Source organism: Vulpes vulpes, chromosome 12 (assembly GCF_048418805.1).
Source record: "Vulpes vulpes isolate BD-2025 chromosome 12, VulVul3, whole genome shotgun sequence".
Classification (NCBI taxonomy): Eukaryota; Metazoa; Chordata; class Mammalia; order Carnivora; family Canidae; genus Vulpes; species Vulpes vulpes.
In genome coordinates, this window is record NC_132791.1 from 133,554,151 (window position 1) to 133,566,801 (window position 12,651).

At 58.2% G+C, this 12,651-nt stretch overlaps 1 protein-coding gene across 13 annotated transcripts in view; it reads right to left on the reverse strand.

The window, feature by feature from the left end:
* The window catches only part of DLG4 (discs large MAGUK scaffold protein 4), a 23,551-nt gene continuing 10,900 nt past the window's right edge, over positions 1-12,651 (reverse strand). For 8 of the 13 annotated variants that reach the window (XM_072730158.1, XM_072730163.1, XM_072730164.1 and 5 more), the window contains 18 exons: positions 9,863-9,916; positions 9,680-9,730; positions 9,376-9,500; positions 9,109-9,278; positions 8,865-9,001; positions 8,572-8,716; positions 5,663-5,958; positions 5,444-5,546; positions 5,189-5,303; positions 3,739-3,915; positions 3,564-3,600; positions 3,455-3,482; positions 3,280-3,327; positions 3,082-3,183; positions 2,688-2,860; positions 1,681-1,790; positions 1,040-1,131; positions 1-942 (listed from right to left, as the gene is read on the reverse strand). In XM_072730158.1, the coding sequence (XP_072586259.1) occupies positions 836-942; positions 1,040-1,131; positions 1,681-1,790; positions 2,688-2,860; positions 3,082-3,183; positions 3,280-3,327; positions 3,455-3,482; positions 3,564-3,600; positions 3,739-3,915; positions 5,189-5,303; positions 5,444-5,546; positions 5,663-5,958; positions 8,572-8,716; positions 8,865-9,001; positions 9,109-9,278; positions 9,376-9,500; positions 9,680-9,730; positions 9,863-9,916 (2,070 nt within the window). In that variant the 3' untranslated portion in view covers positions 1-835. Of the gene's footprint in view, positions 943-1,039; positions 1,132-1,680; positions 1,791-2,687; positions 2,861-3,081; positions 3,184-3,279; positions 3,328-3,454; positions 3,483-3,563; positions 3,601-3,738; positions 3,916-5,188; positions 5,304-5,443; positions 5,547-5,662; positions 5,959-8,571; positions 8,717-8,864; positions 9,002-9,108; positions 9,279-9,375; positions 9,501-9,679; positions 9,739-9,861; positions 9,917-12,651 lie in introns of all 13 variants that reach the window. The other 5 variants (XM_072730162.1, XM_072730160.1, XM_072730161.1 and 2 more) reach the window with 2 other exon arrangements.

Genomic DNA, 12,651 nt, shown 5'->3' on the forward strand with positions numbered 1-12,651 from the left:
TTTCAAGTATCTGTCTCTTCCTTTCACTCTCTCAAAAGAAAAAAATAAATAAATTGCAGAAGGCGGCAGCATTTCCAGTCTTCCCCTGGCTCCCAGACGCACAACCCCCGACCCCTGCCCCCCACCCTCCCTCCCACGCTCCCACTCCCTAGACCCAACCCTCCCCTTTCCCCAAAAAGAAAAAAAAAAAAAGGAAAAAAAGAAAAAAAGAAAAGAAAAGAATCCCAGGAAAAAAAAAAGCCACAATTAAACCTTCCATTCATGCAAACCGGCAAAGAAAAAAGGTGGGGGGCACGTGGAAGGCAGGGGGCCCACAGCGGGGTCCCCCACTTATCCCCCCAAAAAAACCACCTTTGAGAAGAAAAAAAATGGGAAAAAAATAAATGCTAAACCAAGGGACCTGGGGAGTTATGACAGGGGCAGGGGGGACCCAGGCCTGGCCTCAGGAGACAGAGGAGGCCTGTGCCCTGCGTCCCTGCAGCGGGGTGCTCCTTGAGGGGGCCCTGACTTCTGGAATGTGTGTGGGAGGAGGTGGGGGAGGGCAGGTGGCCCCCGATGGGCTCATGTGTGCGTTGGGGGCGGGCAAGGGCTAGGGTCCTCAGGAGCACGGGCTTGGGACCAGGAGCCCGGCTCCCCCCCAGACCCCAGGTTCCTGGGGTGCGGGGATACATGCAGGGGAGTGTCCCCCCTCCAGGGCTGGATCCAGTGAGAAAGGAAATAAATAAGAAGGGACGGGAGGGAGGCTAGGGGGCGTAGAGGGCTTGGGCAATTCAGTCCAGACCAAGGGGCCCACGGGACGGAGGCGGGGCGAGTCCAGGCCACAGCAGGGCAGGAGTCAGAGTCTCTCTCGGGCCGGGACCCAGATGTAGGGGCCTGAGAGGTCCTCGATGACACGCTTCACCTTGTGGTAGATCTCCTCAAAGCTGTCGCCCTCCACGATGGCTGGGGGTGGAGCAGGGAGTGAGGCCAGACCCCAGCCAACAGTGGGGCATCCACCCAGGGAAGCCTCCTTCCAATCTGTCCACCCCACGGGCCTCACCTGAGAAGCACTCTGTGAATTCCTGCTCCAGCTTGGTGGCTCTGTCGAAGGCTTTGCGGGCTTGCTCCTCTGTGATCCGCTTGTTAATCTCTCTGTGGACAGCGAGACAGATGCAGCCCTGAGCACAGGTCCCACCTGCCTTTTACCTCCTTCATCCAGGGATGTCAAGTGGCCACCAGCAGGTTTTTGTTTGGAGCACAGAGCAAAACACACGATTCCCAGGATCCTCTTGGGCTGCACTGACCCCTCCACACACACCCACTCCAGGACCCACCCCAGCCAGGTGTGGCCACCCTGGACCTCTCCAGAGTCTCATCCTTCTGGCCTTCAGCCCCAGTGATGGCACTGGGACTCTAACCCCTGACAGCCTAGCCTGGAAGGCCCTGGCTCACCCTGGCAGGTGTAGGCCCTGGCAAGTGTACCCCCTGGGGGCTGCTGGGATAGGCAGTCCTGCCCAGTCTCTCCCTGAGGCTGGAGAGGAAGGGAAAGGCCTGGCGGGCCTTGCACCCTCTGGGTTCCAGCTCTCGTGCAGATCCCCATCCAGGGCCAGGGGAGAAGTCACCAGAGGCCCTCTGAGGCCCGGGGCCACAGATGCAGGGGGTGGGGGCAGAGGGGAGGCCTCCCCCAGGGACCATACTCACAGCACATTCTCCAGGGAGCGGGGGCGGATGAAGATGGCGATAGGGTGCAGGTGGGCCGCCTGCAGCCGCCGCACGGCATTGGCCGAGACATCGAGGATGCAGTGCTTCCCCTGGGGATGGGCGGGGTGGGCGGAGGGGACCGGCAGGCGGGGGGCGGGCAGGACAGATAGAGGTGCCAGGCAGGACACGGGACATGGGACATGGGACGTGGAAAGGTGGGGGACGGGAGGTTGGCCAAATGGGAGGTGACACGGATGTCAACAGACACGGGGGCAGAGTCAAGGTGGGAGGCGTTGTGAACAGAGGGAGTGAAAGACAGAGAGATAAAGGAAGGGATGGACAGAGCAGAGAAAGAAGCCAGCACAGAAGGAGGGGTGAGGGGCAGGTAGGAAGGGGACCCAAAAGGTGGGGCAGCATGTAGGGTGGGGATGTGAAGGGCAGCAGAAGAAAGGAAGTAGGATGGGGGGGACAGACAAAGGACAGACAGATGGAAGAAACAAGGAGAGACAGGTGGGAGGGAGGAGAGGCAGATGGAGAAGGGAGCCACAGGGGGTGAGAAGGCAGGAGTTGGGGGCAGCAGGGGAAAGGAGGAGCAGGACAGGGGGGCAGAGACCCCGGGAGAGGCAAGGGCCAGGGGCCACAAGGGAGCAGGGCAGAGGGAGGGTCCACATCGGAGAGGCCAAGGCCCCACAGGCAAGACCACAGGAAGAGACGAGAAGTGGGGCAAGGCACAGGGAAGGGGAGGAGAGGGAACAGATGGTGGCATGAGTTTGGGGTCAGGAAACAAGCGAGGGAGAAAGGGAGGCAGGGGAGCAGGTCGGGGAGCAGCCAGGGAAGCAGGTGCGGGGAGCAGGCAGCCAGAGTTGCCCCAGAGGAGGAGGAAGAGGCGGAGGAGGGAGTGGAGACCCAGTGGGGAGAGAGACAGAGAGAGAGAGTTAGAGAGAGCTGGGGAAGGCCATGGGGTGGGGAGAGGGAGGGGAAGGGGCCAGCTGCCCACAGGGCCTTACCTGCTCGGCCACCTCCCGCACGGACTGGACGCTCGTCCCGTACAGGTGGCTATTGTACTGGCCCGCCTCGATGAACTTGTGCGCCTGGATGTCCTTCTCCATCTTCTCCCGGGAGGACACGAAGTGGTAGTCCCGGCCGTCTATCTCGTACTCCCGCTTGGGTCGAGTTGTATCTGCCAGGAAGTCACCCAACCCCTCGAAGATCTAACCACCAACCCTCATCTAGGGAGACCAGTACTGCAGGGGCTGGCGGTGCCCGTCAGGGCCCCCCTCCTCTGAAGACCCGTGTCCTCCTACACCCCAACTCCTGCGGGCCCACTGCCTGAGACCCCCCCATGGGCCCCACCGCCACGCCACCTCCCTGCCTCGCCCCAGGGGCCCCACCCGCACTCACGGGGAACACAGGATCCGAACTTGTCGGGGAACTCGGAGAGAAGGTCATCGTTGGCTCGGTCCTTGGTGGGCCCAAGGATGATGATGGGGCGAGCATAGTGAACTGGGGACAGAAAACCAGCTCAGGTGGACGGCTGGGCAGAGTGCGGCAGGGGTGCAGCAGGGACAGGGCCGGGGCGCAGCAGGGGCCAGGACTCACCTTCCATCTGAGTCACTGTCTCATAGCTCAGAACGGAGTCTTCTCGACCTAGTGGGAGGCAGGGCGTCTGCGAGGGGCTCGGAGATGGGACTCGGGACCCCCTGCCACCTTCCTGACGCTATCAAGAGAGGCTCAGGGCTCCCTCACCCCGGGGTGCCGAGTGAACCCTACCTACCCTGTGATCCAGAGCTGGAGCCCCAATCCTACGGAGAAAGAGCAGACCACGTGTTGGTGGAGTCCCACCTGCCCCGCCCCTCCCCGCCAAGCTCACTCCCGGGACCTACCTTGGCCTTTAACCTTGACCACTCCCGTCGTTCAACCCTGTGGGGAACATGGAGGGATGGGCAGGTAAGGAGATGCCAGGCACCCTCCCTCCCAGGAGGTCCTGGGGCTGCCCACCCGGGGACCTCTGGGCCTTGAGTGCCTGTGGCAGGAAGGCTGTGGGCCTGGGAGCCTCACCGCCGTTTGCTGGGGATGAAGCCGATGTCATCCGTCTCACTGTCAGAGTGGACCCGCCGCGCCTGCCACCACTCTTCGTCGCTGGCATCGATGACGTGCAGCACGTCCCCAAAGCGGAAGCTCAGGGCCTGGCTCAGGAAGCCGCAGTCCTTGGTCTTGTCGTAATCAAACAGGGCCCTGGGGGGCAGGCAGCCATCCATCAGAGGTGGGCCGAGGCCACCCCTGCGCCCCGCACCCCCAGACCCGCCAGACAAGCACAGCGGCTGACAGCCTGCCCACAGGGGCCGCGGACTCCAAGGAACTCAAAACCTGGGAGGACCGAAAGCTCTACTATTGAGAGCTGCCATCAATACACTCAATACATCTGCCACTCGGTCCACATTGTGTCAGGGACCAGAGCCACTACGGACTCAGCGCAACTCCTAGAGAACAATCTGGAACACCACCCTCCCATGGAAGCAGTGTGCAGCACGCATGCACAGGACAACCAGAGGTAAACCGGAATCGGCACAAGGTCCTAAGAAAGAAAAGGACCGCTGTGCTATCCCTGATCAGCCCCACCAGTATCGAATTCCTATCAGCCTACCACGACCCCTGGGGTCAGGCCAGGGGAAGGACCACTGAGGCAGCCAAGATGCGGAGCACAGCAATGAGGTGAAAGGGGAGACGCTCTGGGACCTGGGACGGCCTGGAGACACCCGGAAGCCAGAACAGACCAACCCAGGACAGGGCAGTGGGGGGGGGGGGGGCGGGGGGGCACCAGAGCCCAGCAGGCAGGGCAGGGCCAAGCCAGGCCCCCTGGAGGCAGGAGTCTGGGTGGATGGGCGCCAGTTAACGGCACCAGTTAGCGAGGGAGAAAGCTGGGGCAGCAAGACAGAGCTCCAGGACATGGGAGAAAGCAGTGAGCCCCCACTCAGGACATGTAGAGCTAAGATGCCTGTGGGACATCCCGGGGGAACGTGTCCAGAAAGCAGATGGCCAGCAGTGCGGGCCTGGGCCTTGGGGAAGAGGTGAGGCGACAGTTCTGAGGACAGCAGCGGAGCCCCGGCAGGGGAGGCTGGGGAGGCAGAAGCCATGGCGCCCACGACACCAGGCACCCCGCTCCCCTGGGCCACCCCCGGGGAGGTGCCCACGCAGGCCACAGTCCACCCAGCCCAGAGGCCCCTGCCCTGCCAGCCAGTGACCTGCATGTCACCAGATTGTGGAGGTCTCAAGGGGAAACGTAGGGGCAACCAAGGGCCAGACGGCAGCAGGGGAACTCAGCCCAGAGGCCCCCTTCCGGCTGATACAGAGTATCTAAGGTCCCTAACCTATACGGCTGAGCCCATGGCCAGAGGCAGAGCATCAGGCCCAGCTGGGAGTGGGAGGTAGGTAGGGGTGAGGAGAAGATCTGGGGGGCAGTGGCAGGGGGCAGAGAACAAAGTCAAGCCTGGCCCGGAAGCACCCCAACCTGATGTAGAAACCCCTTTTGGGATTGCTCCGCAGGGAGGCGGTTCCTGAGCCGAGGCTACTGTTCATGAGCTGCTCCCGGAGGTCATGGATCTTGGCCTCGAATCGGCTGTACTCTAGAAGGGACCAGAAGGTTCCTGAGCTGCGGCCCCGGCCTTCCTGCCGCCCTTACTGGGCCTGGCAGAAGCCACAAGCCAAGGGGCTGGCACCCAGAAGACCAGCTTAGCCACAGGCTGGGGTGCTTCAGGCCTGGTACCTTCTGGTTTATACTGGGCAATGATGGTGACTGTCTGACCCGCGTTCTTCAAGGCGATGGCAGCCTGCTCGTGGCTGGCGCTGCGGAGGTCCACGCCATTCACCTAGAGACAAGGGAGAGGCCGGGTTGTCAGAGCTGGACCCCAGAGCTCTGCGCTCTGCCTCAGGGGGCGAGGGGGGGTGCCCAGTGGTGAGGGGGCAGGGGCAGGCCTTCCCTCACCGAGAGGATCTGGTCGCCCTTCCGCAGCTCCCCGCTGAGGTCTGCAGGGCCACCGGCCAGGATAAAGGAGATGAAGATGCCCTCACCGTCCTCGCCACCCACAATGTTGAAACCCAGGCCCGTAGAGCCCCGGTGGATCACGATCCGCCTCGGTTCCCGGGGAATGTCTTCCTCCCCCAGGAGGTCCTTGGCCACCGGGGAGTAACGCCGAGGAGAAGTGGGGGTCATGGCTGTGGGGTAGTCGGTCCCCAGGTAACTGCTGTGACTGATCTCATTGTCCAGGTGCTGGGAATAAGCTGGAGAGAGGAAGACGTGGGAGAAGGGGTAAGATCGAACTTCGAGAAGGAAAGCACCCACCACCCCACCTTCTCCCTAGGGAACCAGGAGGGAATCAGGAGAGTGGGCTCAGACAGGAGAGTGGGGTGAAGGGGGCATCACATCCCAGCAATGGTGGGGGGCAGGATTCACAGGCCATATCAGGGGCTGGTTTTCCCAGGGGGTCATCGATTTGAAGGTCACATGTCCTCGGTATGCCTGGGGTGCTCAAGTCAAGGGGAATATGAATACCAGGCTTCGGGACTTTGGGGGTTTTCTTTTGGGTGCTGTTTCTGAAATATCTTAATCTATAAAATTCCTGCCTCCCTCTCTCTCTCTCTGTCTCTCTCTCTCTCTTCCTTCTGTTGGCCATCCGTTGGTTGGGAAAACTAGGTCATCTAACAGAATTTCCCATTTTCTATTAGGCTGATTCTAATGGGGAAATGACTGCTTGCATCTTCGGTGGTGTTAACATGTGCCTCTGCTCTGTTTCCAGTAAACTGGTAATTCGTTCTGGAGACTTTGTCAGACTCAAGCTCAATTTTTCAGGGGCACAAATACTTCATCGACAACCCAGTAGAAATGGACAGCTGTGCAACAGGAGACAAGACTATCTGGTGATCTTAGGTGAAACTACCTGGCAGGTTCAGAGGTGGCCAGCTGATTCCCCCTCCCCCCAGCCTTTCACCCAACAGCTTTAGCAGCCACTGAGGACCACTACCTGGTTCAGATAGTTCATTGGGGATTGCAAAATAGGGTATTCTACTTTTGTTTTGGAGGTAGAAGCACTTATCAGTAGGAATTATTCTATAAAAAAAGAACCTTCCCTTGGGGCACCTGGCTGGCTCAGTTGGTAGAGCATACAACTCTTGATCTAGGGGTTGAGTTCAAGCCTCATGTTGGGTGTAGAGTCTACTATAAATAAATAAATAAATAAATAAATAAATAAATAAATAAATAAATAATAAGTTTTTAGGGACACCTGGATGGCTCAGTGGTTGAACGTCTGCCTTCGGCTCAGGTCATGATCCCAGGGTCCTGGGATTGAGTCCCACATCAGGTTCCCCTCAAGGAGCCTGCTTCTCCTTCTGCCTGTGACTCTGCCTCTCTCTGTGTGTCTCTCATGAATAAATAAGTAAAATCTTCTTTAAAAAAAAATTTTTTTTAAAAAGAACTTTGCAGGATGCCTGGGTGGCTCAGTGGTTAAGCGTCTGCCTTCAGCTCAGGGCGTGATCCCGGAGTCCCAAGATCGAGTCCCGTATCGGGCTCCTTGCATGGAGCCTGCTTCTCCTGTCTCTGCCTCTCTCTGTGTCTCTCCTGAATAAGTAAATAAGATCTTTGAAAAAAAAAAAAAAAAACTTTGCTACATCAATAATTTGGTAATTCTGAGGTGTCATTTGTATAGGAAAGGGAACGTAAATACCTCACTCTTTCTCTGTGTTTGCCAGGTGTCAGAATGAATGGGTCTCCTAGCATCCTCCAAGGACACCCAATTATTCTTACACATCATTATGATCTCACAGACTTTCACATATTGAATGTTTTGATGGCAGAGCCAGTAGGAGCCCATCCTGTGTCATTAACACAACCTAGCAATCTTGAGTATCTCCATCACTTTCTAACATAAAAAAAAAAAGTTACAAGCTCATCTCATACATTTCTGGCCCAAGATTGAGAATTGGCCCCTTCTCCAAGGAGCCAAGGATCCTCTTGGTAGGACAACTACTTTTCATGTACGGAAAATGTCTGCATTCCTCGTTTACTAAGCTTTCACGTGAAAACAGACATTGCATTTCCTCAATGTCTCTTCCCACGTCTAGTTGAAGGAGCTTACAATTTTAGTCTCTCAAACAAATATTAAAAAGTTTCCCAATACACGGGCACCTGGGTGGCTCAGGGCATCTGCCTTTGACTCAAGTCATGACCCCAGGGTCCCGGGATCAAGTCCCACATCGGGTTCCCCAAAGGGAGCCTGCTTCTCCCTCTGCCTCTATCTCTGCCTCTCTCTGCGTGTCTCTCATGAATAAATAAAATCTTTAAAAAAAAAATAAAGTTTCCCCAAACAGAACCATCTTTAGTTTTCTGAAAACAAATGCTATTTTGTAACGTTATCCCCTTAAACCGCTGCTAAGTTTATCAGTACGTCACTATAAACTTTCACATCTCTATTCAGAAGCAAAATGAGGCCTATACTCTCCTTCTTTTACATCAGCTTTGCGACCATTTGAAGTGCCCTCATAAAATAAAACGTGAATTTTTTTTAATCTTTTCTCTTGCTCAGAAGGAGCGTAAGAATAATCTCTCCCCCCCCCAAAAAAAAATTAAAAAATTAAAAAAGAATAATATCTCCCCTAGAGATTTGAAAAAATGAGCCACAAAACCATCTGGGCCTTGTGCCTTCTGGGGAAGAGACTATTGACAATCTTTTCTGGGTTTTCTGTGGTGACTGATTTTTCCATCGAGTCTCCAACCACAGAACATGAGAAGTGGTTTCTATTTCGTGGGAAGTATCCGAAGAGGAACGGGGCCCTGGGATGTCACAGGAGTAACTGGGACGGGGTCATGGGGAGCTTTGAGGTTTGGAGGGCTCTCACAGGTTGTGATGTCTGGGGGAGCATAGCTGTCACTCAGGTAGGCATTGCTGGGCTTGGCCACCTTTAGGTAGACAACGTCATATGTGTTTTTCAGGGCTGCCACGGCATCCTCATGCATGACGTCCTCCAGCCCCACACTGTTGACCTAGGGCCAAGGAAGGAGAGCTCAGATGGGGCCAGAAACAGCCCCATGACAAACATGCTGTGGGGACGGTGATGAGGAAGGCTGGGCCTGCCGGGGGGCCGGGAGGCGAGACTCAAGCATGAGCTGGGGGAATGATGGAGGTCCTCACCGCTAGGATCTTGTCCCCAATCTGCAGCCTCCCGTCCTTGTGGGCGGCACCCCCTTCGATGATCTTCGTCACATAGATGCTGTTATCTCCAGGGATGTGCTGGTTCCCTACACCCCCCGCGATGCTGAAGCCAAGACCTGGAAGGAGGCAGGACAGAGGTGGGCGCCCGGTGCCGGGGAGCAGGCCTCGGGGCAGGGGGGGACCGGTTGGGCTGGGGGAGTTGGGAGATGTGACAGATTACTACCTTTAGGGCCCTTGATAAGCTTAATTTCCATGAGCTTCTCAGCTGGGGGCTTCCGGCGCATGACATAGAGGCGGACAATGGAGCCCGCCTCCTTGAGGGCCTCCACTGCAGCGGAGTGGGTCACCTCCCGCACGTCCACTTCATTCACGAACAAGATGCTATCGTTAACCCTGGGGGCAGCAAGGTGGGCCTGAGCCAGGAGCTTCTGCCACCAGGGCCCTCCCTTCAGAGGGGACCAGCATTCTGACCCCCATCCTCTCTCCCCACCTGAGGCGGCCATCCTGGGCTGCAGCCCCGCCAGGAATGATCTTGGTGATGAAGATGGATGGGTCGTCGCCAATGTGTGGGTTGTCGGTGCCACCTGCGATGCTGAAGCCCAGCCCGGAGTTGCCCTGGGCAGAAGGAGGGGAGGAGCGTCAGGCCTCCCCCCAGCTGCCTGCTGCCTGCCTGCTCCGGGCAAGGTGAGGGGGGGGGGGGCGGGAGCCATGAGCAGGGACAAAGCTGAGAGATTGGCCCCGACAACAGCCCCCAGAGGGAGGCAGGGGGCTCTCGGCATGGGGAGCCTGCTCACCCTTTCCAATGTGATCTCTTCGTATTCCATTTCCCCCTCCGTCCCGTTCACCTGCAACTCCAACATGGATCAGAAACACAAAACCAGTGAGATGGGCACCCCTACTGCAGAACCAAGGACCAGCCCACACCCCACCCCCTCCCTCCTTCCTCCTGCAAGGGCCCTAAAATCTAAACAACTCACATAGCCTGGGGCTTCTAGGGTGTCTGTGTTGACAATCACAGGAGGAGAATTGGCCTGTGAGGGGAAAGGAGATGCAGGGCTGCCTGAGTCTTGGCTCAAAAGGAAGCCTGTCATCGGGGGTCCCCACAGTCCGGCTACCCTTTCAGCCTCCTAACCAAGCCTCCTTGTGAACCACTCAAGGAGCCAGCTCAACCCCTATCACAAACACACACGCACATGTGCCAGGCCCTAACTCTGCCCGGCCCAGGCCCCCTGAATGTGGAAGGAGGTGTCTGAGAAAGCAGTAATGGAGGGAGTGACAACCAGATGGGGGAGCAGCAGATGGTAAAGGGGGGGGCAGGCGAAGGGGGTAGTTCTCACCGGATGTAACACCACAGGGTGCTGCTGCCTTATGTGCTACACACTTACACCCCTGGGCTTCTATGTCCACCGGGTCCTGCCCCCCATCCTGCCCCTATCCCTGCCCCTGTCCGCCTATATACACCCAGAAACCTTGAGAAGCCGCCCTCAGATGTGCCCCTCACCATCACACACATTTGCCCTAACCGGTAGGTCCCAGGAATCCGGGGTTCCCCCAGCTGCAGGCCCCTCCCTCCCCCCCCTCCAATCCACCCCTTCCTCTAACGACTCTGTTGCCTAGCAACGGTATCTAAGCCCAGCCACGGCCTGGGGAGACCCACCTCCAGAAGGCCCTGTCGCCAGGACAACGGGAGGGGGGGAGATGGGCGTGGCCTAGGGGCGACCAGATTCCCGAAGGCAGAGGGATCCGCTAGCCCCGCCTCCTGGGCCCTGGCCCCGCCCCCCCGAGAGCCCGGTGAAAGCGGTCCAAGCCCAAGAGGTTGGTGCGCGCAGCACATCCTCAAGAGCCCCTGGCACCCGCCCGGCGCCCCTCACCCTACGCAGTGAACAGGACGTCAGGAAGGAGTGGTGAAAGACATCCGGGTCCTATCTCCTCATCTACTCCCCCCCCCACCCCGCGACACGCGGGAGAGGGTTAAAGCCGGGCGTGCCCAGGTCCTGACGTCATCGCCCCGACGCAGCAGGGTCTCTAGACTCTGGGGCGGGGCCAGCTTCAGGCCGGTCCAAGGGGCTTCCCCAATTGCCAGGGCAACCGAAGCCCCGCCGCCATGGCAATGGGGGAGGCGGGCACGAGCTTCCTTCCGGGGTCCCCAACTTATCTCCTCCTTAAACAAACATTTATTTGGAGCCTACCAAGCGTGAGGCACTCATCCCGAATTCCCCAGACTCTTCGATCTCCCCCTCCAAAGGGGCCCCTCCTCTCTCCTACTGCTATTTCTTGACACCACACGTTACCTCTCCAGCTCTGTCATAGATTTCAGCTCATACCCATAAATCTATTAAAACCACCAACCTCTGACCCTTCAAATCTCAGCAAATGCTGCTATCCAACCAATGGCCCCCGGGGTACTAAAATCTCATCCACATGTCGGTTCCCCATCCCACAGCCCATCCCCCATCCCCACCCCATCCTTATCCTAGAGCCTCCTTCCCCAAAAGCCTTCTTCTCAACTACCTTCACCTGCTTCCCATCCCTTTCTACAGCATCCCACACCCTCCACGGTATCTCTGTCCCACCCTACAGTTTCCACCTGCCAACCCAGCCTGTGTCCTAGTCTTGGGCCCCTATGGCCCCTCCAGCCCCACTCCTCCTCTCTGTGGGGCCCTCATCCTCCATTCTGATTCCCCGGAGAGATCAATCACCACCAGTCTCCCTTATCCCAGCTTCAAACCCTCAGGATTCTGTCCCCAAATCAGTCCTTCATTCTCACCCCACTCCCCATCTCCTCTACCAATCGAGGCTTCTCCTGTCCCCCAGATGCTGCTTCACGGGATCGGGGCCTCCAGCACTCTCTTCTCCACTTTCCTTGCTTCCAGAGCCCCCACTCCCGATCCCAATGCTCACTAGCCTCAGCCCACTACCTTCTTGCACACCTTCCTCTCCCACGTCTCCTCCTGCAGGGACCTAATGGCCCAATCCCGCAAAGAGCATGTCCAGTCGGCCTTCCTGCACTCCCACGGATACCCCGTGCTGTTTCCTCACCTCCAGATGGGCCTTTATTTCCATTCCCCTCCATCAGCTCACCCGGGCCCTAACTTCACAGGCTTGCCCAGCCCATGCTCGCACCAGGGGCCTCTGACCCTTCTGTGGTCTCTCCATTTGACTGCGGGCCACAGAATGGTCTTCCCTTCCCTGCGGACTCCTCATCCTCAGAGTCCTCACGCCTGCACCTACTGCCGCCCCCTCCCTGCCTCCTCATCTCCCTCTTCTAGTTGCAGTGTCAGCAGCCTTGCCCTTCCCAGGACATCCCACAAGATTCTGGAATCCCACCCCTGCCCCTCCCGGATCGCCTGGTGTCTCCATCTCAGTGTGGCCCTGAGAAGGGAAAACATAGTGCGAGCACGATGGAGGAGAAGGGGCAGGAAACAGGTGGTGGTGGGTAATAATGAGGGGACAGGAGGGACCCGAAGAAAAGAAGCACGGTGGCAGTGAGGGCAGTGGCGGTGGCAGTGGGATGAGAGAGAGGTGCGACAGGAAGAGGAGAGGGGACCACGAGGGAAGGGTAACCACGGGAGGGAGAGCTGGCTGCCCCACGAGGAGGGCCTGAGCTGGGGCTTGGGGAGGCAGCAGGAGAGTGTGTGGGAGGAAGAGAGAGACAGCATCCAGAAGCAGCAGCCAGCCAGCCAGCGGGAGGCAAAGGCGGGGAGGAGGGGACCTGAGGCTGGGGCAGCCAGGGGCCGGGGGGCCAAGGCAGAAAGGCCCCGTGGCT